At 35.1% G+C, this 27,525-nt stretch overlaps 1 protein-coding gene across 1 annotated transcript in view; it reads left to right on the forward strand.

Annotated features, from left to right (window-relative positions):
• UGGT2 (UDP-glucose glycoprotein glucosyltransferase 2) overlaps positions 1-27,525 on the forward strand; it is a 133,221-nt gene that overhangs the window by 34,091 nt on the left and 71,605 nt on the right. Inside the window, exons 10-16 of the mRNA XM_081127976.1 lie at positions 480-540; positions 4,855-4,946; positions 9,100-9,250; positions 16,949-17,068; positions 18,129-18,214; positions 18,749-18,884; positions 21,547-21,678. Coding sequence (XP_080984102.1) covers positions 480-540; positions 4,855-4,946; positions 9,100-9,250; positions 16,949-17,068; positions 18,129-18,214; positions 18,749-18,884; positions 21,547-21,678 — 778 coding nt within the window. The remainder of the gene's footprint in view (positions 1-479; positions 541-4,854; positions 4,947-9,099; positions 9,251-16,948; positions 17,069-18,128; positions 18,215-18,748; positions 18,885-21,546; positions 21,679-27,525) is intronic.

Raw genomic sequence — 27,525 nt, forward strand, 5'->3', positions numbered from 1 at the left:
GTCTTCAGGAGTGAATATGTGAAGTCAGTATTTTCCGGATTTTATAACTTAGATTCTGTAGCAAAGATCTCAGGTTAACCAAAATTGTTTGTGTACAAATAGTCTGAAAGTTGCCTGTTGCATTGATACATTTGATGACATTGATAATTTCATGCAAAATTTCTCTGTATGAAAACAATAACACAAAATAGCATTTTTAATCAAGTATTTTTGAAAACTAAGTAGCAGTAAGCAAGTTCTGACAATCCTTAATGCATACAGTTAGTGCACATGAAATTTTGACAGTCTCTGTTCCACCTGAACCAAATACCCTTGTCAAATGAAAAACCATAGTAACATTTGTCAAATAGGATATATAGAAAAGTCATGAAGCCTTTAGAGTTGTTGATTTCTTACACAAAGTATTATATTACCTTGAATTATAGATTAGTCCTAAACATTTAAGGAGGAATGAGTTATACTGGTATTTATTTTCCCAGATCTCTGACCAGAATTTCTGTAAATCCACATATGAAGAAGGAAATACAGGAAAATCAAGAGGTTTGTTTTGAATTCCTTTTTTAAAAAATTTACACTCATATCGCTGTTTTAGACTTTGGATCTTTAATTTTCATACAAAAAAGACAATGTTCATTTGTAGTTTTTAATTATTAAAAGTTTGTTTTTCCATTTTTGTACTGTCTACATACAGTCCATAATTCTCGCCAGTTTTTCCTGACATATGTTCTGCTTACCTGCTTATTCACCCTCTACTCCAAACCTTTTGCCCATGTAATACGGTTTTCTTCAGAGGATAGACTAAAGAATATGAGTTAATTATTGCTTCTCATAATTAGTTTTGCTTAAAAACTTGAGGACCTAGTCAAGTTTAGACCATTGGAACAGTGCTAGAATCCTATTACCTGTAGTTCACAATTGATTGGTAGTTGGTAAGATTCTTCCAAATGGTTTCTTAAATAACCTTCAGACCCCAAATGATCCTAATTGTGTTAATACTTGTGAAGTGCTTACAACATTGCCTGGCATTATTACATAGGACTAGCTTGGCTTTAAGTAATACAACACCAAATGCACAGGGCCCCCAAAAGTAGTTTAATTTTCTTAGATAAAAAGAAGCCTTAAAGTAGGTGGCTGCAGGCATAGTTTTATCCTTTTATGGTTGCAAAATGGCTCCAACAGCTCCAGACTTACATGAATGCAAAGCAGAGGAGGCAGGAAGATGGTATCACACATTCATCCTCACTAAAGCCTTCCTGGAACACTTCAGCCAACTTTGACTTTCATCTCATTGGTCAAAATGTTGTGATGTGGCTATCCCTAGCTGCAAGGAAGGGTAGAAAAGTCAGTGTTTACTTTCCTAGTAATTGAGGCAAGCGGAGGAGAAGTGAGGGGATGGGGGTTAGGAATGGTGCTGGATTAGCCAGCCAGCAGTGCCTGTCACACTGAGACAGGATCAGTGCTCAGTAAATGTCAGCTGTTCTGATGGTGACAAGCACAGTGATGAAGAAGTAGATGCGTAGTTCATAGGACATGGGTGTTAGGAACCATAACACATCATCCACACCTGAGGTGTTCTTTATGACCCCTAACAAATTCTTGTCTTTCAAAACTGAGTTGTGGTGTTACTCCTTTCTGTAATTCTCCTAATTACTCTTACTATTTCCCTTTCATAGACTCTTGTTAGTGTCTCAAAAGGAGGACATTAGTGTAGTGTGTTTATAGGTTTGGGGTAGGGGTATCTCTGTTCAAGTGGTTTAAGTTGGGTGTTAGTATTTGCATAAAGGAGCACCAGAAGGATGAACAAAAAACTTTGGGGGGGAAAAGTAAAACAGTTACCCCTGTGGGCCAGGGATAGGGGCTGGAGACAGGGTAGAAAAAGGTCCTGGAATGAGCATAAGAATTCTCTGTGTATAGGGGTGTCTTTTTGTTGTTTTGCTTTTTCTTTGTGTATAGGCTTTTATTTAGTTTTGACTTGGGACTCATGCAAAGATTATTCCAAAACTATGACTGCTAAAGTTATATAAGTGAATTTTAGTTTGGTTTCAAGTACAGCACGTTTCCCTTCGAAGTTAATGATTCTTGTTAATTTACTCAGAGATCAGCCAGAATCTGCTTTTGGTGATAATTAAATAAGTTAATCCAATGCTTGTGTCTTATTGTTTACTGTAAGAGCTGTTATGTTATATTGCATAACATTTTTTGTTTAGAAGGAAGAGGAAAAAATGGAGACATGATCAGGTAGCCTGCTAACTTTCTAGTTTTGTGTCAGCAGTGTAAACATTTAAATTACATAGTTACACAAAAATCAGGCAAGATACTTAAATATAAAACCTAAATAAAGGATTACACCTAATCCAAAAAGAAGTTCACACCTCTTCTAATTATGTCAACTAATTACTTAGATTGTATGAGAATTTTACAGTTCCAGAAAAATTCTCTTGATTAGAATAACCTCTCCAAAAGTTCTCTGTAAAACATTCTTTTAGAATTTTTTTTCACATCCTGAAAAAACCCCAACCTTCCTATATTAAGATTTATATCTGATTTGTTCAAATTTTAAATTCAGAATGCATATAGTTTTTGTTTAGGGACCTCCAGACATGTGTATAAACCAGTTTACCATTATAAAGCTCAACCAGTCATCTGAGATCCAATCAGTTGGAAATGGTTAGCTTCAGGTAATGGTTTAGCTCCATTGGCTGTTAAAGGGATCTGTTGTAGGACATTTGTTCCCTCTTTTCTTGAAGTCATATTTTTCAATGGGGACTTATATTTCTTTCTGCTAAAAGGCTAAGAGCACTCCCAGCTTAATTCCACATTAAATAAAAAGTCTGTGTATATTTTTTGGACCTTAAAAATAGTGAGCATTCCAAGCCCCCAATCCATATGAAGATAAACCAGAGGCAATGAATTCTTAAGGAAGACATAACCAAGGTGAGATCAACACATTTCTGGGCTGGTTCTGCTGGGTAATTTGTTTTCACTGAGAGTGGAGCATTTCTTTGTGTGCACAAGGCTATCTCTAACCCTACACCGTGCCCTCGGTGAGCCTAAGGCCTTGCTTCCTGTCCTTTTGAGACTAGCCTTTAGAAATCCAAGCTTTAGGGACCTAAAATTGTTCACATTCTTGGACTTCTATTTCTACTACTTCTCTGCCCTTAGGTGAAATCTTTACTTTTAAAAGCTAAACCATTCATTTAGAGGGCATTATTAATATTTTAATCTAGCAATTTTTGATATTTCCTTTAGAAGGAGGATTTTGGGAATCTCTGGTCCATCATATTGCTAAAACTGAATTCTTACCTTTTGATTTGAGAAAGACTGCCGGAAATCATACACTCAGGATAATTTGCCAGGACTTAAGGCTACCTCTCTGAGGGGAAGGAGAAAGAATTTGTCAGTAGATTGATAGCATTTCAGCAATTAAATTCAATTTATTACCCTTTTTGAGCATCTTCTTTGTTCAAGGCACTGTGTTTGGCTTAAGTATTCCTGAGGGAATTAGTTTAGGATGGGTTGTGTGCTTGATATGTTTTCCACTTCGAATTGAGTTGCCTAAACCAAATGAAGTGCTGGGAGAGCCTGAGACAGAGCTAGAGACAAATCAATATTTTACCTATGAACTTTCGCATGTTAGGCTTTAACCTCTTGGCAGTATTCTGCATAAATCCAGTGGAAATATTTTCTTTCCTGTTACATGTTTAGTTCCGCCTCTCCCTTCTCTGTATGTAACTCACCTGCCATGGTGAGTGGTAAACACAGAAAAATTTACCTCTGTCACGTCTTCTCCAAATCTCTTTAAGTTATCTTCTTTGTCCGTCTTTCTAGAATAATTTATACAGATCTCTGTTAGGTCAGTTATCATGTGATCTTTTCCTAAACCAATTTACCTACACTGATAATTGTAATATAAAGGCTTTATTTGTGAGTACTGAATATGTGACTGGACACAGGCATAGGTTATACTTAAACTTTATAACACACCAGTGAGATAGATGTAAGTACTCCATTTTACAGATGAGAAAACTGAGACTTATGGAAGCTAAGTAAATTTCCCCAAATTTTCCCACTATTAAGTAGCAAGACTAAGATTTAAAGATCTGACTACCTCACGGTGATCTTAATAACTGCAGTACTGGCAAGGACAATACCTTTTTTACTTTTATTACTACCCTAGTGCCTGGAGTTATTTCTAGCACACAGTAGGCCCTTGAGAAATACTGAATGAAAAGTAAAGGTAGTAAATATTGAAACACTGCTTTAATAGAAACCTTTATGAATTTAGAGTGATCTTGAAATATTTACACATACATCTAAATTTTGAGTCCTAGAATATTAAGGAAATGGAATGTGCCAACTATCAAATTCTAATTGTGTAAGTGCACACATACACACTCACACTATATATATATATATATATATATATACACACACACACACACACACACACACATATATATATATATAATATAGGAGTCAAGTAGTCATTGTAGCATTAGAACTGTAATATCACATATTGCAAAATCAAAATATTCAAGTATTCCTGTCTCAGACCTGTCATCAGGTGCCCATCACTAGATTAGGATGGGCCAACTACTACCCACCTGTGAGTCAAATCTGGCCTGCCACCAGTTTGTATAAATAAAAGTTTTATTGGAAGATAGTCATGCCCCTTGTTTATATCTTGTCTTTGTCTGCTTTTGTGCTACAAGGACAGTTGAGTGGTTGCATCACAGATATGGCCTGCAAAGCCTAAAACATTTACTATCTGACTCTAAAGTTTGCTGACTTGTGACATTGGTCGCTATTATAATGTGACTTGGTTAACTATTTATTATTCTGCTCTATTTCAAGGATCTTCGCAGCAGATTTGAAATTCAGCCAGGTGATGCGTGTCTGTATATAAATGGACTTCGTGTTGACATAGATGCTCCTGATCCTTTTAGGTAAGTATTGAATTATTGATACAAACTAACTGTGGCTTATATAAAGGTAATATTGCCCTGAACTTAGTATTTGTCAAAATTCAAATAATCACTTTAAAGGTAAAGCAAACACATGTTTTTTACTGAATAAAACACTCTGTTATTTCTGTAGAATACTCTCTTAAGTGTCTTAGAATGTCAAAACTGGGAGAGAACTTGGAGACATTTGTTGAGAAAACTGAAGTTTCTGAATTTTAGACCTAATACTTATCTCATTCGTTGAAACTGTCTTTCATTGAAGAGGAGATTTATCCTTTAGCAAGGAAGTTTCTTGGCACTGGGCTGAGCAGCCAGGGAGCTCTACCCTCCAGAAAGGGACTGAAAGCATGAGGCATTTCTTCAGAAAAAAGAAATTAACAGGAAGAATTTAAAGTGCTTGAATCTGCCAGAAAGGAAATTTGACATTATAGAATTCAAGGTGTTTTTTCCTTAGGTCAAAAAAATTCTTTTTCTAGGGCAGAATTAGATAGTCTTTTATTCATCATGGCCACTGGCCCATAAATCAGTCATAAGCCAAAAAAAGAAATCAATTGAATTTATTTTATTTTTAAAGAGAAGCATAAAAGTACTTTAAAAATTAACATTTAGAATATGAAGTAAATTTTTTGTGAGCATAATACTTTACTTCAGACATTCATGTGTTTTTTTGTGTGTTTTTTGTTTTTTTAAGTATGTTTTTATTGATTTCAGAGAGAAGAAGGGAGAGGGGGAGAGAGAGAGAAACATCAGTGATGCTGATTGGCTGCCTCCTGCACGCCCCTGCTGGGGATCAAGCCCACAACCTGGGCATGTGCCCTGACTGGGAATCAAACTGTGACCTCCTGATTCATGGGTCGATGCTCAACCACTGAGCCCCACCAGCTTGGCCAGACTTTCAGTTTTAATACAGTTGAATATATTTTATTAAACTTAAATAATTGTTTATTATATTTTCTTACCAGTTTGACAATATATAGGAAAATACAGGAAAGACTGAGAAGTGGAGTAGGCTTTTCTCTTTATTTAGTTGAATCCTTGGACCTAGTATTGGGAAAGTGATAACCTAAGATACATAGGGTAAGTACTACGCTCAGAAAGAGTAAAACAGTTGTTAGCTTCTGGCCTGTAAACTTTAGAGGGACAAAAGTTACATCTGTGCTCACAGTGAAACAGGTTTTTAAAAAGCAGAGAAATGGTAGGTAGGTTGTGGAAAGTTACTTTGTCAAGGTATGGGAAATTTTCATAGCGGGAACATTTTAATGTATAATTTAGAAAGGCTGTAGGTTATTCAACAAATATATCCCCCTTGGCTCTTTCACCTGGTAATTAGTGAACTGCAAAAAGTGTGATACATTTTTGTTCCTCATTGACATGATCAATAGTTGTAGATACTATAATTCCCTTAGAGGAAAAGAAAATATATGAGGATATTTTTATCTTATGACATTTTTAGTACAAAATAAACAAAGAGGTTATCCGAAAAAAGATCAGAACATGCAGGTCAAATCAGTGTGAAGAGGTTGATGAATGGAAGAAAATGATACAGGAAAGAGGAAAGGAAGAAAACTGTCATATTACTGAAGTTATATCCTAAATCTAGAGAGAGGTGCATTTGGGGTTAAAAAGCTGGGGGGAAGGAGTAAGTAATTATTTTGCACTTCCTACCTCCAGTCTCTCATTGCCTTTTGGGGTTGTGGGAACTGATCCTACGCCCACGACCTAGCCCTTCTTCCTCTGACCCTGGAGATAAACCTCTATGGGTTAGGTCAGCATTGGTTCAGTCAAGGCTGTGCCCAAGCCTCTCTCTCACCCCCAGAGAGGTTAAGACAGTAGGAGGCTGTGGTAGTGAACAGGGAGAAAGGCAGGTAGGACTGAGTGAAGTTGAGGATTTCATAAAAGTTGCCTTATAGATCTACGTTAGAGCCATTAATACATTTTTATCTCTAAGCAGTCCCCTCAGCCACATACTTGACCAGACAGAAACTGGTACAAAGTGGGTATTACTCATTTTGATAGCCAACCTGTATGTGCTTGAATGGTGTCACTACAAATAACTGCAAGAAAGAAGTAATAAAGTTGTCTTGATATCCCCACTTGTGTAAATTTTTCTGAATTGTAATGAAGTTATCTGGCTCAGTTATTTTCACCTCTTGGTAAATACGTATTTTTAATGCAAGCAACATTAAGATTCAATATTATAAAATCAATTCAGTATTAAAATTCAATTTAGTACGTGAGTGCCTACTATCTATAGAAACTGCTTGATATTTGGGGTGTAGCCTGAGTGAAATTCACAGTCTAGTGGAATAACTTATATTAGATAATTACAGCGTGATAAGGTTTATAAAAGATAAAGTGCAGTGCTTTGGGAATTTATAACTCCAGAGATTTAAATGAGTTTTTGATGGAATGTAGGGACAATGGATATCAGATTTTTCCATGGAAGTGGTATTTAAGCTAAGACTTAAAGGATGAATCAGGCAAATGGAGGAATGGAGCATTTGCAAGCATGGCATATTTGAGAAAATGGAAAATCTAGTATGGACAGACTGGAGAGAGGAGGAGATGGAGGAAACTGAAGTCACTCACGTGGGCAAGGATCAGATATGGAACCAGGTTTCAAATTACGGGCTTCTATCTCAAGGGCAGGAAGAGCCAGCGGAGGGTTCTAAGCAAATCTAAAGATAGTAGCTATGTATTTAAAAGAGAAGCATGAGCAATTATTTAGAAATCCAGAGATACAAGGAGTTTTACTGATAAATAAATATAGCATATTTAAAGAACCCAAAATTTTTTTTTAATTAATATACAGAATTCATGATTTAGGAAGAGCCAGGAGGAAACTAATGCTTATTGAGGGCAACTGTGTGCCCAGCAATAAATTAATTCAATATTAATACCCTATAAAATGATTATGACTGTTCTTTTTATATAGATGGGGAAACAGACTCGGAGAGATCTCACACAAAGATAGGGACACAGCTAGCAAATAGTAGCAGGTTTGGAAATCTCATATCTTTTCCAGTGTACCTTGTAACTAACTTTTCTATTAGTGGATTTCCTAGGAAACTAAGTTGAGGTAACAAAGATGATAACTATAGCTGTAAAAACCATGGAGAATATTTAAATGCTATTACATAAAAAGTATCTGATCAGTAAGCATCATAAAATTGGCAATGCAATCCAAATTTTTTATTTTATAAATGAGAAATTATAGACTAAAGAGGTTAAGAACTTCAAGAAGCCACAGATGGAGTAGTGCTCCAGCCCAGACTAAATCTTATTATTAGATTAGTGACTTGTGATATACAAGCTCTTTTTATCACACTCACCTACTAATAGATTTTATTTTGGGGGGTAAAAAGTTTCCTTTGTAGAGCAGTGAGCAGAACTATCTAGGATACAGACATGCAGAGCTGAAGTTACACAGGTCAGCTTCAAACATTTAAGAGTTCACATATCAGATCTGTACTTTTTAAAATGTGGATCTCTGTAGTTCTCCCTGAAAACTGTATTCTAAAATTTATATATTGCTTTATTCTGATTCCATTCATTTGTGAAAGTGGAAGTCAGTAGGGTTATTTATTGATGTTATTTTTAGCAGTAATACTTTCTTTCATATTTAAGAGCTCTCAAATTATATATGTAATTAGAAATTTTAATGTTTATTCTAAACAGATGTGAACTTTCATGCTTTAATAGGACTTTCTCTGTGCTAAAATTGTATATTTTAGGTCATGCTTGATCTTGTTTTTGTACTAGATTTATCAAAAGAGTAACATAGTATATTTTTCCCTTCATTTTTGGCTTGCTCAGGGGTGAGCATATTCTTGCTTCTTAGGTAAGGAATACAATCAATATATCTTGTTCCTTGTTGTCTTATCTTTTAAATAAGATTTTATTAACCACTAAAAACAAAAACAAAGAACCCTGAACATAACTTTAACCTGGATAACTAATTAGAACTCCTTGCCTTATTTGTTAATGAGTTTAATTTAAATATATGTTTTCCTGTTATTAATAAAAATACCAGTGAAACTAGTTTCTAATGCTTGAGAAAGCTATAAACTTTAAAGGACTTTTTAAAATGTTGGCAAATCAAAATAAAACTTATCTCTTTTATTTAAATGTGAAGTATTTTGGATATGCTGAAGCTAGAAGGAAAAATAATGAATGGCCTTCGCAATCTTGGGATGAGCAGAGAACATATGACCGAATTTTTAAAATTAAATTCACGTGTTTGGAACAATAACTATATATTAGATATTAGGCATTCTTCAATAATGGTAAGTGCTCATGTAATTCCTGTTTTAAAACCTTTAGTAGATTTAAGACTTAATATAAAACCAGATATTGTCAGGCTTTCAAATAAATTTAAGGAATTTGAAAGAGGTTGTATAGCAGAACTCAGAAGAGAAAGTAAAAATACTGATTCATCCCCTCTCACTCTTGTGTCTTCTTTCCCCATCCTTGTATTCTCTGCTTTTCCTCATGAGAATCCCTACTCACTAGTTCAGTATCCTTTCTAGCTTTAAAGGTAAAAACAAAACAAACAGCAATAAATGTACCACATGAACAATAGCAACAACAAAACACCAAATAGTTATATCTGAGGAATGTAAGATTGCCACCTTAATATAATGATTGCCTAGAGCATTTTCAGTGCGCTTCTCAATTCTGGTCTGTGTAATTCTGCCTAAGTGAAGGTTTTGAAATCTGATCACATCGCTATCCCTTGTTTAAAGCACAGAAACAGTCCTTAGTATGGCCTATGAGGCTATAAATGGTCTACTCCTTCAATTTCTTAGACTATGAAATAGACTTTTCCCCACTATCCCTTATCTCGTGCTTGAAAAGCAAATTTTCCTCTTTCTACCCGTTCAACTTTTTTTTTTAGACTTCAACTCTAAACATATTTCCTGAGAGAAGCTTTTCTTAACTATCCTAGATGATTTTTTAAAATACACGTTGTGTCAAGGAGTCCCCAAGAATACCATCAAGTTTGGTGATTGCTAAAAGGATTCAAAAAGCCTAGAAATTGTTATACTTGTGGTTATGATTTATTAGAGCAAAAGAGGACAAAGTAATAGCAGAGGGAGAGAGGGTGGAGTCCAGAGGAAACCTGAATAGCCTTCCCACTTATAAATTTAGTCCACCATCTAAGATTCGTGGAATGATAGCAGCACCATGAACATCAAAGCCCTCAGACTCAAGAAAAGCCACAGAAGTTGTTAATTAGTTACCATGATAGAACACTGACTAACTTGTTCCACATTTATTGTAGCTGTTTTTACTACTCATTAGACCATATTCTTTCATTGGCTAGATTCTACTTCTATTTGATTATCTTTTAGCTCAATAATAGATGACTTTTCTAAAAATGTTTTATCAGAAAAAGGAATGTCCATGTTATAATCTTAATAGTTTATGCTTTTTATTTTAAGCATTTATACTTTTTAACATTTGTAGAAGAATGCTGGGAGTGTGAGTCACACTGAGAAAATGAGGGTAGTAATTTTCAAGGCTGTTCTGGAACTAAGAAATAGATCAGCCCTAGCCGGTTTGGCTCAGTGGTTGGAGCCTTGATTCCTGGTCAGCAGCAGTACTTCGGTTGCAGGCTTGATCCCTTGCCCAGTTGGGGTGTGTGTAGGAGGCAACCAATCTATGTGTCTCACATCCATGTTTCTCTCTCTCTGTTTCTCCCCCTCCTACTCTCTCTAAAAAAATCAATGGAGAAAAATATCTTAAGAGTGAGGATTAACAAACAAATGAAAGAAATAGATCAATAAAGGAACTTTGCAGCTCCATTTATAAAATAACATACTGGTCCTGTACCAGTGACAGTAGAGGACAGTCACACCGTGTCAGAGAAGCAGCCCTACTGCTGTTCCCATTGTGCCCACTCTTTGCAGTCACATTTCCCTTGCCTCAAGTTTTCTTCTACACTGCTATAAAGTCTCCTGTGCTCTTGTCCAACTCTTAGACACCTTCAGGAGGTATTCTTTTCATTATTATTATTATTATCATCATCATCTTCCTCCTCACCCAAGGACATTTTTTCCATTGCTTTTCAGAGGGGCGGGGGGGGGGGAGAGAGAGAGAGAGAGAAAGGGAAACAAACATCGATGTTAGAGAGACTCATTGATTGGTGCCTCCCACATGCCGCCCTGACTGGGGCCAGGGATCGAGCCTGCAACCGAGGTACATGCCCTTGACCAGAATTGAACCCCCAACCCTTCAGTCCACAGCTGACACTATAACCACTGAGCCAGACGGGCTAGGGCGGCATTCTTTTCTAAGGTACTTCTATCTGAAAATGTAACAAAGTAATTTTTTACTGAAGGAAAATATAAAGAACATAAGATAGGCTCTTTTAATTATGAAATTCAGTGTCATTAAGTACATTTACAGTGTTGTACAACAATCACCATTATCCATTTCCAGAACTTTTTCATCACTCCAAACAGAAACTATACTCATAAAACAGTCTCTGTTCCCTTCTCCAGTAACCTCTGTTCTGCTTTTTGTCTTTATGAATTTGCCTGTTCTAAGTACTTCATGTAAGTGGAACCATACATTATTTGTCCATTTACACCTGGCTTATTTGCATAATGTTTTCAAGGTTTATCCATGCTGTAACGTGTCAAAATTTCTTTCTTTTTTAAGGCTGAATAATAGTTTAATTTTTAAAATTTATTTATTTATTTTTTGCATACTATTCAGGGAAGTTTTTTGTCTCAATTTAATGCTTTTCATTTTTTACTTGGAAGGTACCTGCTTTGAATAAAAAATTATTTCCAGTACTTTATTCTTCAGATACCTTTAAAAAAAATTAACTGGCACAAAATGCAGAGTTCTGAGGTCTCCTTACTCTTTTTAACTTGGCCTGTGTTAGAGCAGCAAAATTAACTCACATAAGGTTTAATTTTGCTTCATAGCATTTGCTACCACCTAATATGGTGTGTATTTATTTGTTTATAATTTTCTTCCAGTGGAATGTAAGCTCTACAAAAAACAAGCATCAGATCCTATTATATAGGAATCACTCAGAAAATTGATTGAATACCTTAATGACGAAACAGCTATTCATGAATGAAAGCAATACATTGCTTTTAATTCTTTTTCTCCCCCTGCATCTGTCTCCCCACTTTTTATCTTTACAGAGAAAGTTGAGTCACTGAGTTGCATCACTTTGGACCCCTGTGTTTATACCTTCTCCAAAACGAACCTTGGCAGTTTATTTCTTTAAAGTTACTGAATGAAAGTTGAGTAAGAACTCAAGAGATCCCTGGTTTACCGTTCCAGGGTTTTCTGTCCAAAACAGCAGGAGTCACAATTTAAATTTTATCTAATTTAGTTGTTTGTTTCCACTCTTGCTATAATACTTCAGGTATCACTAAGGTTTTGTTAAGAGTCAACAAAAACAACCACATGATTGAATGTTTGGCTCTGTTGGATTGTAATTCATTTTCAGTCCACTGTGCCAGACCACTCACAGTGAAGGGGGCTTTGGTAATATTCTACCAAAACTATCCCTGCCCCCAGCTGCTAGTATTTTCTATCCAATTATGTTGATGATCTAGACATTCCTGGGGTGCTTGCTTTTTTTTCTTCTTCTTCTTTAATGTTCCCAAGTCACCCTAGCCATTTGTCAGTATATCAGAACAATTCTAAGTTTTTGTTATTGTCATCGAGATGACAGTGATACGATTTAAAAAAAAAAAAAAGGCACCGGTAGACACAGGCAGAGGATATGAGTTCTTTAACCAGGTTAAGAATTTAACTTACACCCTGGCTTGTGTGGCTCACTTGGTTGAGCATTGTCTTGTGCACTGAATGGTCACTGGTTCGATTCCCAGTCAGGGCACATGTCTAGGTTGCAGGTTCAGTCCTCGTCCAGGTGCATGCAGGATCAATGTTTCTCTCTCGCATTGATGTTTTTTTCTCTCCCTCTCCTTTCCTCTCTCTAAAATCAAATATATATATAGTAACTTGCTATCCACAATGAGTCCCAGAGTGTTATGCAAGTTTCCCTAAGTCCCATAATGATGTCTTCAATCAGTTGACCATAGACATGTGGGTTTATGGACTCTGAGTTTGATTCCATTATCTGTCTCTTTATGCCTGCACCACACTGTTTGATTCTTTTTATTTATTTATTTTTATTCATCTGTATTGTTGAAAGTATTAGATATCCTGCCTTTTTCCCCATTGATCCTCTCTTCCCCGCTTCCCCCCTACCCCCCCAGGCCTTCACCGCACTATGGTCTGTGTCCATGAGTTGTGCATATATGCATGTAAGTTCTTTGGTTAATCTCTTCAAGATTGTTTTGGCAATCCTGGGATCCTTGCCTTTCATTATGGACTATGGCAGTGTTTTCAACCTTTTTCATGTCATGGCACACATAAACTAATTACTAAAATTTTGCTTTGTGCACACCAAAAAATATATTTTTTGTCGATCTGACAAAAAAATAGGTATACTTTTGATTTACAAAAAAATAACAATAATAGTAATTGCCTGCCCTTTTTGCTCCAAAGTGACTTTTTAAAAAATCAGGTACCTATACTTGTATATAAAGAGTTTGGGTACCAAAAATTAACCAATCAGCCGCAACCTTATTATGCAACATGACCAGTAAAATGCAACTCTATTATATGACCTGTAATTTATGGTTCAAGACGGCATTCACACCAGATGGCTATTATTGTGTTGGCTGTTGTCATGTTTTCATTTGACAATCTAAGGGAAAAGTGGTCATTGGCCCTGACTAAATAGTCCAGTGTTGCATGTTTTAAAAATTCTTGTGGCACACTGGTTTAAGATTGTTGGATTATGGGATTTGTCTATTTCTGCAAAAGAGGAAGTTGGAACTTTTATTGAGATTTTGTTGAATTTGTAGATCAATTTGAAGAGTATTGCTATTAAAAATATTAAGTTCTGATTCATGAACATGGGATGCCTTTCTATTTATTTAGGTCTTTCATTTTTTTTTTCAATGATGTTTTGTAGCTTTCAGTGTATAAGCCTCATACTAGTTAAATTTATTTTTAGATATTTTACCCTTCTTGATGCTATTGTAAACGGAATTGTTTTCTTATGTTTATTTTAGGACTTTTCATTGCCTTTTAATTTTTTTGTTGAATACTGGACATTTTGTATATTATAGTGAGGCACTTCTGGAAGTCTGCTATGGTTTGTTGTTGTTGCTGTTTACTATTGTTTTTGTTATTTGTTCAGTGACTGCTCTGAACTAATTTTGACAAGTCTGTATTCTTTTTCATGTGTGGCCACAGAAGTCTCTATTATATTAGCCTAGTCATCTATAAAATAGTGGACAGAGATTTACTTAAATGCCTGGAACCAAAATGCCTCCCAGTCTTTGCAGAGGGGCTCTGTGTGTGTGGCAGATGGAGGGAGGAGGAACAGCACATGTTGAACACCCAGCCAGGTAGTTTGCATCTCTGCCTTAGCCTTCACTTCGTATTTGCACAGAGCTTCAAAGTCAAGCAGAGGTGACAACTTAGGGCCTTCTCTGGTCTGTCCTGAGCATGTGCATATCCCTGGACAGGTACATAGCCTTTTAGATTTCCAGGAATATGTCAGAACTTCTCAAAACCCTATTTCCCAAAACATCTCATCCCCTGGCCCTTCCTTTCTAGGTTTTTTATTACTCTGTAGTTTGTCCCAGATGGTTTTTATTACTTTGAGCAGGAATGACTAAAACTTTTCCTATAAATTCCACAAGTTGAGGGAGCAGTTTTAACAGTAGGCAAGTTATGAGTTAGTCAGGATAAAGACAAGCCTTTTCAGCAGGTTATCAGATAGTTTAAACAAAAAATTACAGTTCTTCCAGCGTGAGGTCTGTTCTGTTCCCTCCAATATTTGTACTGGAATGTGACCTGTCATTTTCAAAGCTTGGGAAAAGGAGATGGGACTAGGGTAAGTTATAACACCACAAATGTCACTGTTCTTGGTGAGATTCAGCCATGTTTCTTGAATAAGCATTCACAGGGTTGCTGCAATTCCCACAGGTTTTCCAGTTTTTCATTGTTTTTATGTAAGGGTGGAGTTTTGGAATTTTTTAGCCACTTTAGCTGATGTCATTCCCTAAAGAAACCTCAAAAGATGTGAATTACAAATCTTGTAAGCTCTTTGCTTCTCTCAGAATCATCCTGTAGCACCATGACCCATCTTGTTGTGTTCATCTGTTGACCTACATAGCTCCTTGAACATCGAAGAGATTGCCTTATAGATTCTAATCTATAAATGACAGTATCTTTCATCCAATATCTTGGTAGCCCAATAGATATAAAGGTAAGAATTATGTCCAACAGAACTAATGGAGGTAAATCTCAGTGCCTGTTCTGCATGCAATTTTGTGAGCCCACTCTTTCAGTTATTACTGCTGCCTCTGCATATTTGCAGTTTATTCTCTCTGGGCCTATTCTGAGTGGTTTCTAGTGTTATTTCAGTAGCTCTCCAAAATGAATCAGGATTTTACCTTAGTTAATTTGCCTAACACCCATGCTATAAATTAGGCCATTGCTACAGTTTCCTAACTTTAGTACTTGTGACAAGAATCACCTAGGGTACTTGTTTTAAATGGAGATTCCCAGGGCCTTTTCTCAGTTTCTGATTTACAGGTTTGAGGTGGAGCCAAGGCATGTGCTTTTTAAATAAACACCTCTAGCTCTTTTGATCCACATTAACGGTGACTCTACCTGAAATCATTATCACGTTCAATGGGACTGATACATAAAGCATAAGGCCAGTTTCTCACTTGAAATAAGTAGGGGACCAGGTATTTACAACCTCTCCATGTTGCCTTCTCCTCCTCTCATCTAGGGTTCCCATAGGAGAATAATGAACTAAACTAGACACCGCTGACTGAGTCTACAGATTTCCTAGCATGTTGTGACAATCTTTAGAACTGTTCCCATTACCTTTACATCTTGGCAAGAATTATATCAGAAAAATAAGCAAGATATTCTAGTACTGACTTTTCCAAGGAGACCAAAATTCTCCCTTCCATTTCAGTACTACCAGGACAAATTATAGTGGAAATAAACTAATCACAGATCCCCATCATACCTGTTAACCACTAAAATAGAATTTCTCACAGCTGTTCACTGTCATCTCTCCTCAGATGTCATGTAAACATCTTAAGTATGTCTAACACTGAGTTGATTCTCTCCCCAGTTCCCTGTCATCTTCCCTGGAAGTCTACTTCTCCTAGAGTGTACTATATCAGCGTTGATACAGTGTTTGTTTCTTAAAGCCATGAATTACCCTGCGTTCCTCCCTCTTACTCATCCCTCTTTGTGTGTGTATCTTAATTCTGTCTTCTCTCTAAAACCACTGCCTCTTAGTTAAGCCCTCCAAAAACTCATGTCTAGATTACTGCAAAACCACGTGCTTTTCTTCAAGTGTTGCTTTGTCTCATTCTTTCCCTTCTCTGGGACTTTTAGCTACATGTATATTAGACCCTCTGCCTGTGTTGCTCATGTCTTACACTTGTTTTGATCTTGTATTATTTTTTCTCTGTGTACTTTAGTATATGTTCTATAACTTTTAAAAGGCATTTTATTTTTCATATGTCCAAGCCTTTAAATTTGAGAGGTAAGGTGGAGGACCTCATTGCCTCCTATACTCTTGATAATTAAGATAAATATTTATGTCTCTTAAATAGTTTATGGAGAGTAATTGTTATATAATTTTATTTTTTAATATAAAAAACATACAAGTAAAAGGAGTCAGCATTTGGGTAGAAGGCTTCATGTAAAAGGCCATGGTAATATAAAATTGTTGCATATGATTCAGTCCTTAATTTAAAAATATTCAACTGACTTCCTGTATTTAATCTAATATAGAAAATTCTGTGTATATTTCACTTGTCCTTTGATAGCGTGAAATCTGCCTTTGAAAATGATTTGATTATTATCTTAATTTAGCTTTAACAGATTTCTGTATTCTTTTCTAGTGGATTAATGATTTAGAAAATGATTATTTGTATGTTGCATGGCCTGCAAGTTGCCAGGAACTTCTGAAATCACTATTCCCTGGAAAAATACCTTCCATAAGGCGTAATTTTCATAATTTGGTGAGTTTCATATTTTGATATTTTGTATACATTTTGTAAGAATATGTTTTATTGATTTTTTTAGAGAGAGGAAGGGAAAGGGGAAGAGAGAAGCATTGATTGGCTGTCTCCTTCAGGCCCTCCACTGGGGGTTGAGCCTACAAACCAGGCATGTGCCCTGACCAGGAATTGAACCGGGGACCTCTTGGTGCTTAGGTTGATGCTCAACCACTGAGCCACGCCGACTGGGCTGTATATATTTTTTATGAAGATATCAGCATTCTTTTTGGATTTACCCTGCTCTTGGTAAATAGGCATCTGAGTAATAAGGAAGGAAATATTTGCCTGATACAGTAAGTTTGAGTGGCATGGCTGAACAGGTATCAAAACCTAGCAATGTCACATAGTCTGCCTCTTGTTGCTTGACCTTGATGCACTTTAATAATACCAATATTAAGTTAATGGGCAACTTTTACATTTCCTGAAAGGAATTTATGATAGAACTTTTCTCCTATATTATAAAGAACTAATGATTAAAGTTTCATACATTTCAGGGGAAAATACATGAATACCATTTTATCATCTTAGCATATAATTCATTATTACAACATAAACAACCTTATAGAACTTTAAATTGTGGAGAAACACCTAGGGCTTTTTCACAGGAAGTGATTATTGCCTACATCAACCTGGAGTGATCAGTTATATTAATGCTTTTTTTGTTAAAATTCAATTACTATTTCCTTTTTTAAAAAATTTATCACAGAAAATTTAATGAACATATTTAGAATAAGATATTTCACTTCTTGTAAAAAATACTTACTTTATGCTGTGCTTCAAAAGGAGAATGAATGTTACCAAACTCCATGTATTATTGTATTTGGATGTGCAGTCTTTAGAAATCCTTCATAAACTGAAATTCTTATATCCATTTTTCAGAGTTTCTTAGAATTGCTAGAAATTTTTTTTTAAAAGCCTTGAAATTGTATGCTTTTTAGCTACAGAAATCAAACTAAACTTAAATTTCATGAAAATTTTAAAGTGTTAAAATAATGATGATAGACTATCTTTTTTCTTTTAGGTTCTGTTTATTGATCCTGCTCAAGAATATACCTTGAATTTTATAAAACTTGCTGAAGTGTTATATTATCGTAAAATTCCTGTTAGGTAATTGTCAATTTATAACAAACTGTCAGTAGAAGGAAATCCAGTGAGTTTCATTTTGTATTACACAGAGTATTAATGTGGGATTCAAAGCAATGGTTTATCTCTAGTGCCTGACACACTATAGCTGTGTTGTGAAGTATTATATACCTTTATGATAGACTCTTAATCAAAGTTGCTTGGCAATCTTGTTTATCTTCTGAGAGAATGATCTCATCACCTTGGGAACTTAAAGATGGATCCATTTCCCTGTGATTGTGTTAAGAATACACTTTTCTCCTTTTTCCCCCCTGGAAAAACATGGTTATTTGATAATGTCACCACCAGAGAATATACATTTTGGAGAGATCCATCAGAATGAAGATTCTGGTGAATAGGCATTACAAATCAAACCTTTTCAAATAATACTCCTTTCTTCCCCCACTTACTAACACATTCTTTCCATTTAGATGCTATAGTCTAATGATGTTTTAAAATCATAGTTTATTGTGATTTAAGGGGTAATTGTGACATTACTTATTCATCTTCTTTTTCCAGAATTGGTTTTGTGTTCATTGTTAATACAGATGATGAAGTCGATGGAACAGATGATGCTGGAGTTGCTCTTTGGCGGGCTTTCAACTATGTTGCAGAAGAATATGATGTATCACAAGCATTTGTTTTCATAACACAGGTGAGTTTATGCACTAGCATAATTTATTTAGAATGTATAGTATATTTCTTGCATTAAGGTGAGTTTATGCACTAGCATTTATTTAGAAAGTATAGTGTATTTCTTGCATTACTATAATTATTATTGTTATATTAATATTTCAAAGTTTATAAAAAATATTGTTGGGCCCAGTCTGTGTGGCTCAGTGGTTGATCGTTGACCCATGCACCAAGAGATCACTGGTTCGATTCCCAGTCAGGGCACATGCCTGGCTTACAGGCTTGTTCTCCAGTACAGGGCTTGCAGGAGGCAGCCAATTGATGTTTCTCTCATCAGTGTTTCCATTTCCCTCTTCCTCTCTCTCTAAAGAAAAATCAATAAGAACATATTTTTAAAAAACACAAAACTATTGAGGGGATTAATACAGATGATGGATTTGATTCTTTAAATTCCCAACTGAATTACATAATATTGTCCCCAATTTAAAAATTATGCAACTGAGGCTCTACCAAAATATATGAATTCACTTAGGCTTAACCAGCCAATAAAGGAAATTAAGTTGTATATATTAAGTTTAGAGAAAATGATTAGTCGTGGAAGAATTCTTGAATAGGGAGTAAAATCAGAAATAGAAAAAATTATTGCAAAGTAAAATATTCTAAATGACAATGTACATAGATACTTTCTAGAGAATTTCAAAGTAGAAGATCATTTTGTAATAGTAAATTGGTGTGGAAATGGTAAGATTGTTACTGAGTTTGACAGAGAGATTGTATAAGAAAAGTCAGAAATAGGTAAGAACCTGATTAAGGAAGAATAAGAGACAGGAAGATTATTTCATAATTGAGGTTTTGAAACTATTATAGCCCACCATAAAAAAATATAAATGTATTTAAAAATTATTATTAAGAAAGTCAGTTGATTGCTTAAGAATAACTTCTATTCATTTTTTAATTTATTGGTCTTTAGCTTGTCAGTCATTATTGTAAACAAGGAATGGTTCTTCTTCAGACTGGGTGAAATTTTATTTGGTCACATAATGGAATATGATATGCAACAGCACATCTGTATTAGAAGCATAATGACATTATAGAAGGCTGACATATCAACATATACTTTAACGTTCAAAAGCAAACAAAACTAAATATAGTGCATGGGAATATATTTAGATAAAACCCTAGAACTTAAAAGGTACGGGAATGGTAAACACAAACTAGATGATGCATCTGGGGAGCAGAGGGAGACTGGATTGGGAGGGGAGATGCACTTTACCAGCATGGATGATGTTCCATGTCCTGTGTTACATGGTCTGTTCGTGGAATTGTCCATTTCATTATTTATGCCTCATACATGTTATATACATTTATTTTTGCTTACCAAGTTACATACAGTTCTTAAAATATATAAGAAGATTGCATCATTATGTATCTAACTTATGTAAGGCATTCTCGCTACCTTAGATATTTTAGGAATATCTAATATTTTAAAATAAGTAACTAGTAAAATGAATAATCTCAAAGACTTTTCATGTACAATTTTTGTTTTATTAAAAAAATCTCATTTTTAATCCTTATTTCTATTTTACTCTGAAGCCTAAACTCACTTTTTTTTTAGTTATTAGAATTATAGTATATTCTGCTATGCTATGAGGAGAAAATACCCATAAATTGAGAAGCTCATAAAACCAAATTGTGATCTAATTTACAGACCTGTGCTTCCTAAAGGAATAGGTTACAAAGTTTACAGTGATAAAAGGAAAACAAAGAAGAATGCTAATTCTTCTTATGACAAATAACATGGGGATTGTGTCAGCCATAACACGAGATTGTCTCTGGCAGTATTGATTTAAGTGAATTGGGGCTAAGAAGAATGTTCTTAATTTACCTACCTAATGGTGTTTATACTTACTAGTTCCTTCTGCTTGGAAGTTTCTTTCCCCAGAATGTCTTTTTGAAAATTTTTAATTGAATTTATTGGGGTGACATTGGTTAATAAAATTATATAGATTTCTAGTGTAATTCTGTAATACCTCATCTGTATATCGTATTGTGTGTTCCCCAGAATGTCTGTTAGCTCACCATTCATATTTATGTTGTAGCTAAGTTATCTGCTCAGGGATGTCCTCTCTGTCATTGAAAAGCTGTCTTTCCTCAGGTCTACAATGGAGCCTGGGTCATAGTAAAGGACCTATAATGAAGGGAGAAATCAAACAAAAAAAATAATAAAGGAGTAACAATTTACATCATACAAGTGTGTTTAGAACATTTGAGATTGCAGGGAGAATGGAGGTGCAGAGAAAATCTAGTCTTAGTAGTTACTAAAAAGCAATCAGAAATGAAAATAAAGCTTTTCCAAAATAGTCATTTAACATATTTTATACATATTTTAAAAATAAGGTAACCATTTTTTATTAATCAGTTGTTAAAATAGAGTATAACAAATTTGTTATGGTATTTTTGAAAGCTATTAAATTTCACAAAACTTTTTATTACAGGATGATACATTGTATGGTCAGAATGATTAATTTGTATGTGTGGGTATGGGTGTGTATTCATATGTATATAGTATGTTTAGAACTGAGAGAATGTAAAATACGCTTAATTTATAAATTTCTCTTCATGCTAAGGGAAATAAAATAACTGCTATGAGGTGAAAATTAATTATAATATCTTTATTTCCACAGATGTACCAAAAAGTGAAGAGTCAAAATATAATCACAGTGGACAATGTGAAGAGTGTTCTCCAAGATAAATTTCCTCAAGCTGATATTTTGGATATTTTGGGGATTAATTCTAGATATGATGATAAAAGAAAGGTATTTTGGAATGCAGATTTTCAAAAATATGATTCAAGACCCTTTTATTATCTATAATCTTATGAATAAATTATCTCAATATGATTGAACCATGATTGGGATTTAATCCCTCAAAAAGAAGGGAAATTTTAGACCTTTGAATGGCACATATTGTATAGAGTATTTACATTTCAACAACTGATATTTTGAAAAGTACAAAAGAAAAAAAAGATAATTCTCAGGATTTACAGGATAGACAACTTGAGCATAGAATTTCAAAGGATATAATTTATGCTTTCTTAAGAAGAAATAGAAAGCTGGCTTTTTAGATAAGTGCTAGGGTAAGAATCAGACTTAGGAAAATGCAGCAGCATTGAGGGTTTATTTCTAATGCTCATGTAGATCTCAAGATTTCTAAATGGATTTTTGCATTTTATAAAAGTTAAAAAAAACACACTGATCCTGACACTCTCATATATAATATTCCTCAATAGTAATGGTAAAGTTCAGAATCACTAGCATTGTAAAGGTCCGGCCTAATTTGGCCCCTACTTATAATTCTTTATTCTCATTTCCTACTCTTTTTCTTGCTTTTTCTGTTCCAGCCACACTGGCATTATTTCAAGTTCTTGAATGGGTAACCTTCTTATCAGAGGGACTTCACGTACTTGTTCTTCTCCATATTTGTAGATACTCCCTCCATCCTCTTCTAGCTTACATTAGTTCTTGGCTTTAATATGGAAAAAGTAAAACTTGTGGGAAAAACCTGGGGGAAATGTTTTTAAACCCTTGAAATGAGATTAAGTTGTTCCATTACGTACTAAAATAGTACCTTACACCCCTGCATAGTGCTGATTTTAATTAATTGTTCAGTACCTGACTTCTCACTAGACTGTGAGCTCCATGAGACAAGGAATCATTTATCTTATTGGATGTTGTAGGCCCAATGTCTAGTGAGTGGAACATAGTGTGTAATTAGTAAGTGTCTATTGAATGAATTAATGAGGAGGCAGGCCATCTGAGAGTGAGGGTGTGTGTGGTAGGAATGGAACTTAAAGAGAGCTATGATGTTTTAGAAATTGCTGCTCTGGAGACTAGGAAAGGGTGTAGAGTAAAACCATATACAAGAATTACTATGATGCTTAAGCTTACCATAAATTTCAGGGGCATCAATCTCAGTTTTAAAGAAAGTCCAAAATATCCGAGCTAAGGGAAGTAATTGGATAAAATACTCTTAAGGGTAAAGTTGCAAAAATTGAATATGACATTAGCATAAAAGACCCAAAGAGTAGCCCACAAGTAAAATCTATGAGCTGCATAGAAAAAGGTTGTGAAGCCAAAGGACTGGTGGTCTCACTTGATTAAAAAGCCAATGTGGTAGGAATTATAGTTTTGTGGGTTTTTTTAGTTATATTAGAATAGTTTTCCAAACAGTTTTATTTGAAATGAGAAAGTGTTTCATTGATTTCCCCCCCATTGTTATATTTTCATATAATTTAAAAAACACACCTGAAAGGCAGCCAACATGAGCTTTCTTTTAGGACCAAGTTATATTAGAGGCATCTCTTTTAGTAAAGTTACTTATGGCATTAAGGAAAATTGAGAAAAAAATATTTTTTGTAAGTACTCTTTAATTATTCTGAATCATGGAGGGGAAGAAAAAGTTCCTGTAATGATTATGTAAGCTCATGGAATAGAAGCATAGTGAAATTGTATATCTTAGGGATCTGTTTGCACAGGGCAAAAGCAGAAGGTTGCATCATTTGGGTTTTAATATCAGCCCTTTTAATGGGTTAATTATAGGAGTCCTGGAAGTTTTTCATATTTACACTTTATGTTTTCACTTTTCTTTATTTTTTTAATAGAGATGGTTTCGTTACTCCTTGCTACTAAGTGGTAGAGCACAATTTCTATTCACACTCTCCACAGAGACTGACACTTCTGCAAATATATCTCTTAAGCATGACTGATAGATGCATAATTGTGGTACTAAGAATCATTTCTCATTCAAGAGTAAAAATTTTTTTTCTGGTTAATTTGCTGTTTTTTATTAATCTGAAACCACTTGATTTTTCACTAAATTTTGGTATACACTTTGTTTCTTAAGAAACCTCTTCTGGTTCAAATTAATTGTAGCACTTAAAGCCTTTTGTTAACACTTGTGTACATGAGGGTATTAAGTGTATTGAAATAAAATGCATTCCTATGAACAGCTACATAGGAAATATTTAAGGTACTTACTTAATTTCATTTAATATATTTATTAACAGTTTCAAAATATTGTTTATAATCTAACTTGAACATAGAAGGAAATGGATTTATTTATTTATGTCTATTCTGGGCAGTATATGCTGTGATATTAATGCACTTAAGCTGAGGTAATATTATATAGCCCAGATATCTGAGTAACACCATGTTATCCTTAAATATTGGTATTTGCAACCCAATATTATTGTGTCCTATGAACTACCTTTTTTTATGCATACTTATGTGGATATAAATTTCACTTCCAACTGGACTTGAAGTATTTCAGTTCTCCTCAAGTTGTATAGCATGTCTTAAATTTTGGATATTATTTGCTGAGTTTTTGTTATTATAATTGAGGATTGATATCTTTTCTACCTCCTTGGCTTTACTTGGTCTTCCCCCGGCCCAGTGGTATTACTTAAAATATTTAAAAACTGTTGTGGCTTCAAGATCAAATGAAACCAATCAGAAAGAATCAACCAGGGCTGTAGTAGTCTTGTAGACCCTCCTGCTAAAGCCAGTTACCCTGTAGTGGCTGAAACATGTTGACATGGAGGGTCTGGGAAAGGAGGTCAGAATGGTTCTTGGGGGAAATTGCTGCGCCAAGACAGCAGTTAATTACCAACTGGTACAGAAGCATTTCAGATCATTAAGAATCCATAAGACATACATACCCCAATTAATAAAACAGTGCATACCACCTGTTTAAAAGATCTGCTTTTACCACGTTTTGGTTAAGTGAATATTTAAAATATGTGTGACTTTTTAACTTGTTAGTAAGTCAAATACTATGATTGTCTTTTCATTTCTTAACTTTTTTTGCTTTAAGAATTAATCCACATTTTTACCCTCTCTCATAGTTTTCTATTACAGATGTATCCAAATAGTAGATTGGTCAGATAACTTATTCAGAATTTTTCTTACAAACATAGCAGTTGACAAACCAGCACGTTCCCTTGCACATACCAGGCCCAAGAACGCCCTTTTGCAGCCATTTCTGGCCTTTCTCTAAACAGAATGGCGCCTTTGCTGCTCACCTTCATAGGATCTCTGCTTTACCTTTGGTTTCATGAATACTATCCCAAAACTATTCTAAACATTTATCAGTCCCATAAGACCCTTTCTCACCTTCCTCTCCATGCCTAGGAAATCATTCTGACTCCTATACAAAGAAAATAAAGGAGTTCAGGTCTTTATTCCATAAACTTACATTCATGTAATTTTCTCTCTATATCCAATCCAAACTTTATCTGTATTTTGAACAAATATTTATTGAGTACTTATAATGTTCTAGGCACAAGAGGTTAAAGAATAGAGTACAAAAAAGATCTCTTGAAAATATAAAATAAAAATTTAATAGTACAGAGACAAAAAAGACAAAGAAGTGAAAAATAAGGATGAAAGTTAAACAATTAGAGACTCAGTTTAGAGGATTCAGAGAGAACAGGGAAAACAAAGGAAAGGAAAGCATCAGAGAAATAGCACAAAGCAATTCCCTAAATTGATGGGCATGTGTCTTAATTGGAAGAGGCCCATAGGTACACAACAGAATGAAAGAGGAGAACTCTGGAAATGGAATACTCTGAAGCAGCGACATGTAAGATGAATCCTGAAGTAGGACGAAGAGTTGGATGGATGAAAACAAGGAAGTGATAGTAGATGAACATTCCAGAGAAAAATGTGAAGGAACTAAGAGAAATTGGTGTTGCTGCTGTATAGATAGCAAGCATATGTTATGTTTGCATTGTGGAGGAAAGTTCCTAAGACAAGGCTGGAGAAGTAGGCAAGGGGCCTGATCTTACACAGGGTCTTGTGAGCAATATTTAACTTGGACTCCAAACAGTAGAAGACCTTGGAAGTAGTAAAAAACCTGAAAAGATATTAAACAGTGAAGTGACAGTGGTATGCTTTTTTTTTTTATTTAAATTCTCCATTGTTGAGAATGGGTCATTAGAGAGTAAAATTGTATGTGGTGAGATGGATTAGGAAACATGTAGGTAATAAGATATGGGCTAGAAGCTTTTGGAAGAAGTAAAGGCAGAGAAAAATGGACACAATCGAGTTAGGAACTATAATCCAGGACCTGCTGCTGAATTGGATAGGCAAAGGGGAGATGAGAAATTGTCAAGGACCACTCCCAGGGTTCAGTTGAGCAACTAAGAAGGAGGGTTGTGAAGCCATTGCCAAGATGGAAAGAAGTGGAGGGGAAACCAAGTGGGAAATAAGGTCGAAAGTTCTGTTTTTCACATATTGAATTTGAGGTGCCTGTGAGATTTCCAGAGGAAATATGAAATAAATGATTAGATATATATGTCTGTAGCTGAGAAGAGAGGTATGAGCTAAAAGTATAAAATTCAGTGTCACTGGCTTATTTGTTGTAATTAAAACTTTTGGAATGGGCATATTGCCTAATTGGAAATGATAGAGTAAATTGGAAGAGAGCCTGTATTTCTAGCAGGGACATCTTTCTGAAGGTCCATACCCAGGTGTGCAACTGCCTAGTGGATTGATTGTCCATAAGCATCTTAAATCAAGAGAACCTAAAACCAAGCCCATGATCTTTGTTACCCCAAACCTGTTTTCCTTTTTTTGCCCTATCTTAGAGGGTAGTATCATCATTCTCCTAGGCCACCTATGCCATCCTAAACTACTTTTCCCTCATACTCTCTGAAGCAATAGACCTAGTTCTGCCAGCTAAATATTTCAGAAACTGCCTCATTCTCACTTTGCCCATTACCACTGATTTTGGTTCTTGCTCTTTTTCTTTCTCCCCATACTATTGCAGTAGCCCCTGCCCCACCATCCCCAGTGCATGCTCTCCCACTTTCTTCCTTCACATTGTTGCTACTGTGTTCTTTTTTATATAAGCACATCTGATCATACTGTCATGAATCCTTTTCCTAGATAGAAATGGTCATACCCTCTTGGTACCCCCGTATACCATATTCACACCTATTTTTAATATATCCATTTCTCCTCTGTGAAAGTATAAGTTTACTTAGGATAGAGTTTGAATATAATTTATATGAATTCATAAGCCTAACATATAGGAAATACCCAATAAATGCAGAGATTGTATAGTTCAGTGGTTGAGAGTTCAGACTCTTGGTTAGACAGATCTAAATACAAATTCTGTTTCCAAAATGTAGTAGCTATCTGGAATTGAAAATGACTACTTTTTTAGATCTCTTTCAACATCTGTAAAATGGATGTGCTTGGAGTATTTAGCTTCATAGAGTAATTGTGAGTGTTTTGGATATAATAATTATGATACATATTACTGAGTAGCAAACAAATGAATTGTGTAGTGATGCTTTCTCACTCAAAAGACAAAATCCAGATGTGACAGACCTTCATGATCTGGCCTCTGCCTGTCTCCTCTGACCCTATATCTGACAGCTCTCCCCACTGTAAACACAGCAGATTACTTGCGATTGCCTAAATATGCCATATTCTCTCTTCCCCTCCATTCCTTGTTGGGCTGTCTCTTTTCACTTCGAGTGTCTTTCTCCATTTTACCTCCCTAGTAAATTTTGCTCATCCTTTAATTCTTTTGGTGTCACCCCCTAATAGAGTTCTTCTCTGATACCTTCCTCTCCATACACAAGCTTGGTTAGATGC

The sequence above is a fragment of the Miniopterus schreibersii genome (genome assembly GCF_964146895.1).
Source record: "Miniopterus schreibersii genome assembly, chromosome: 2".
Classification (NCBI taxonomy): Eukaryota; Metazoa; Chordata; class Mammalia; order Chiroptera; family Miniopteridae; genus Miniopterus; species Miniopterus schreibersii.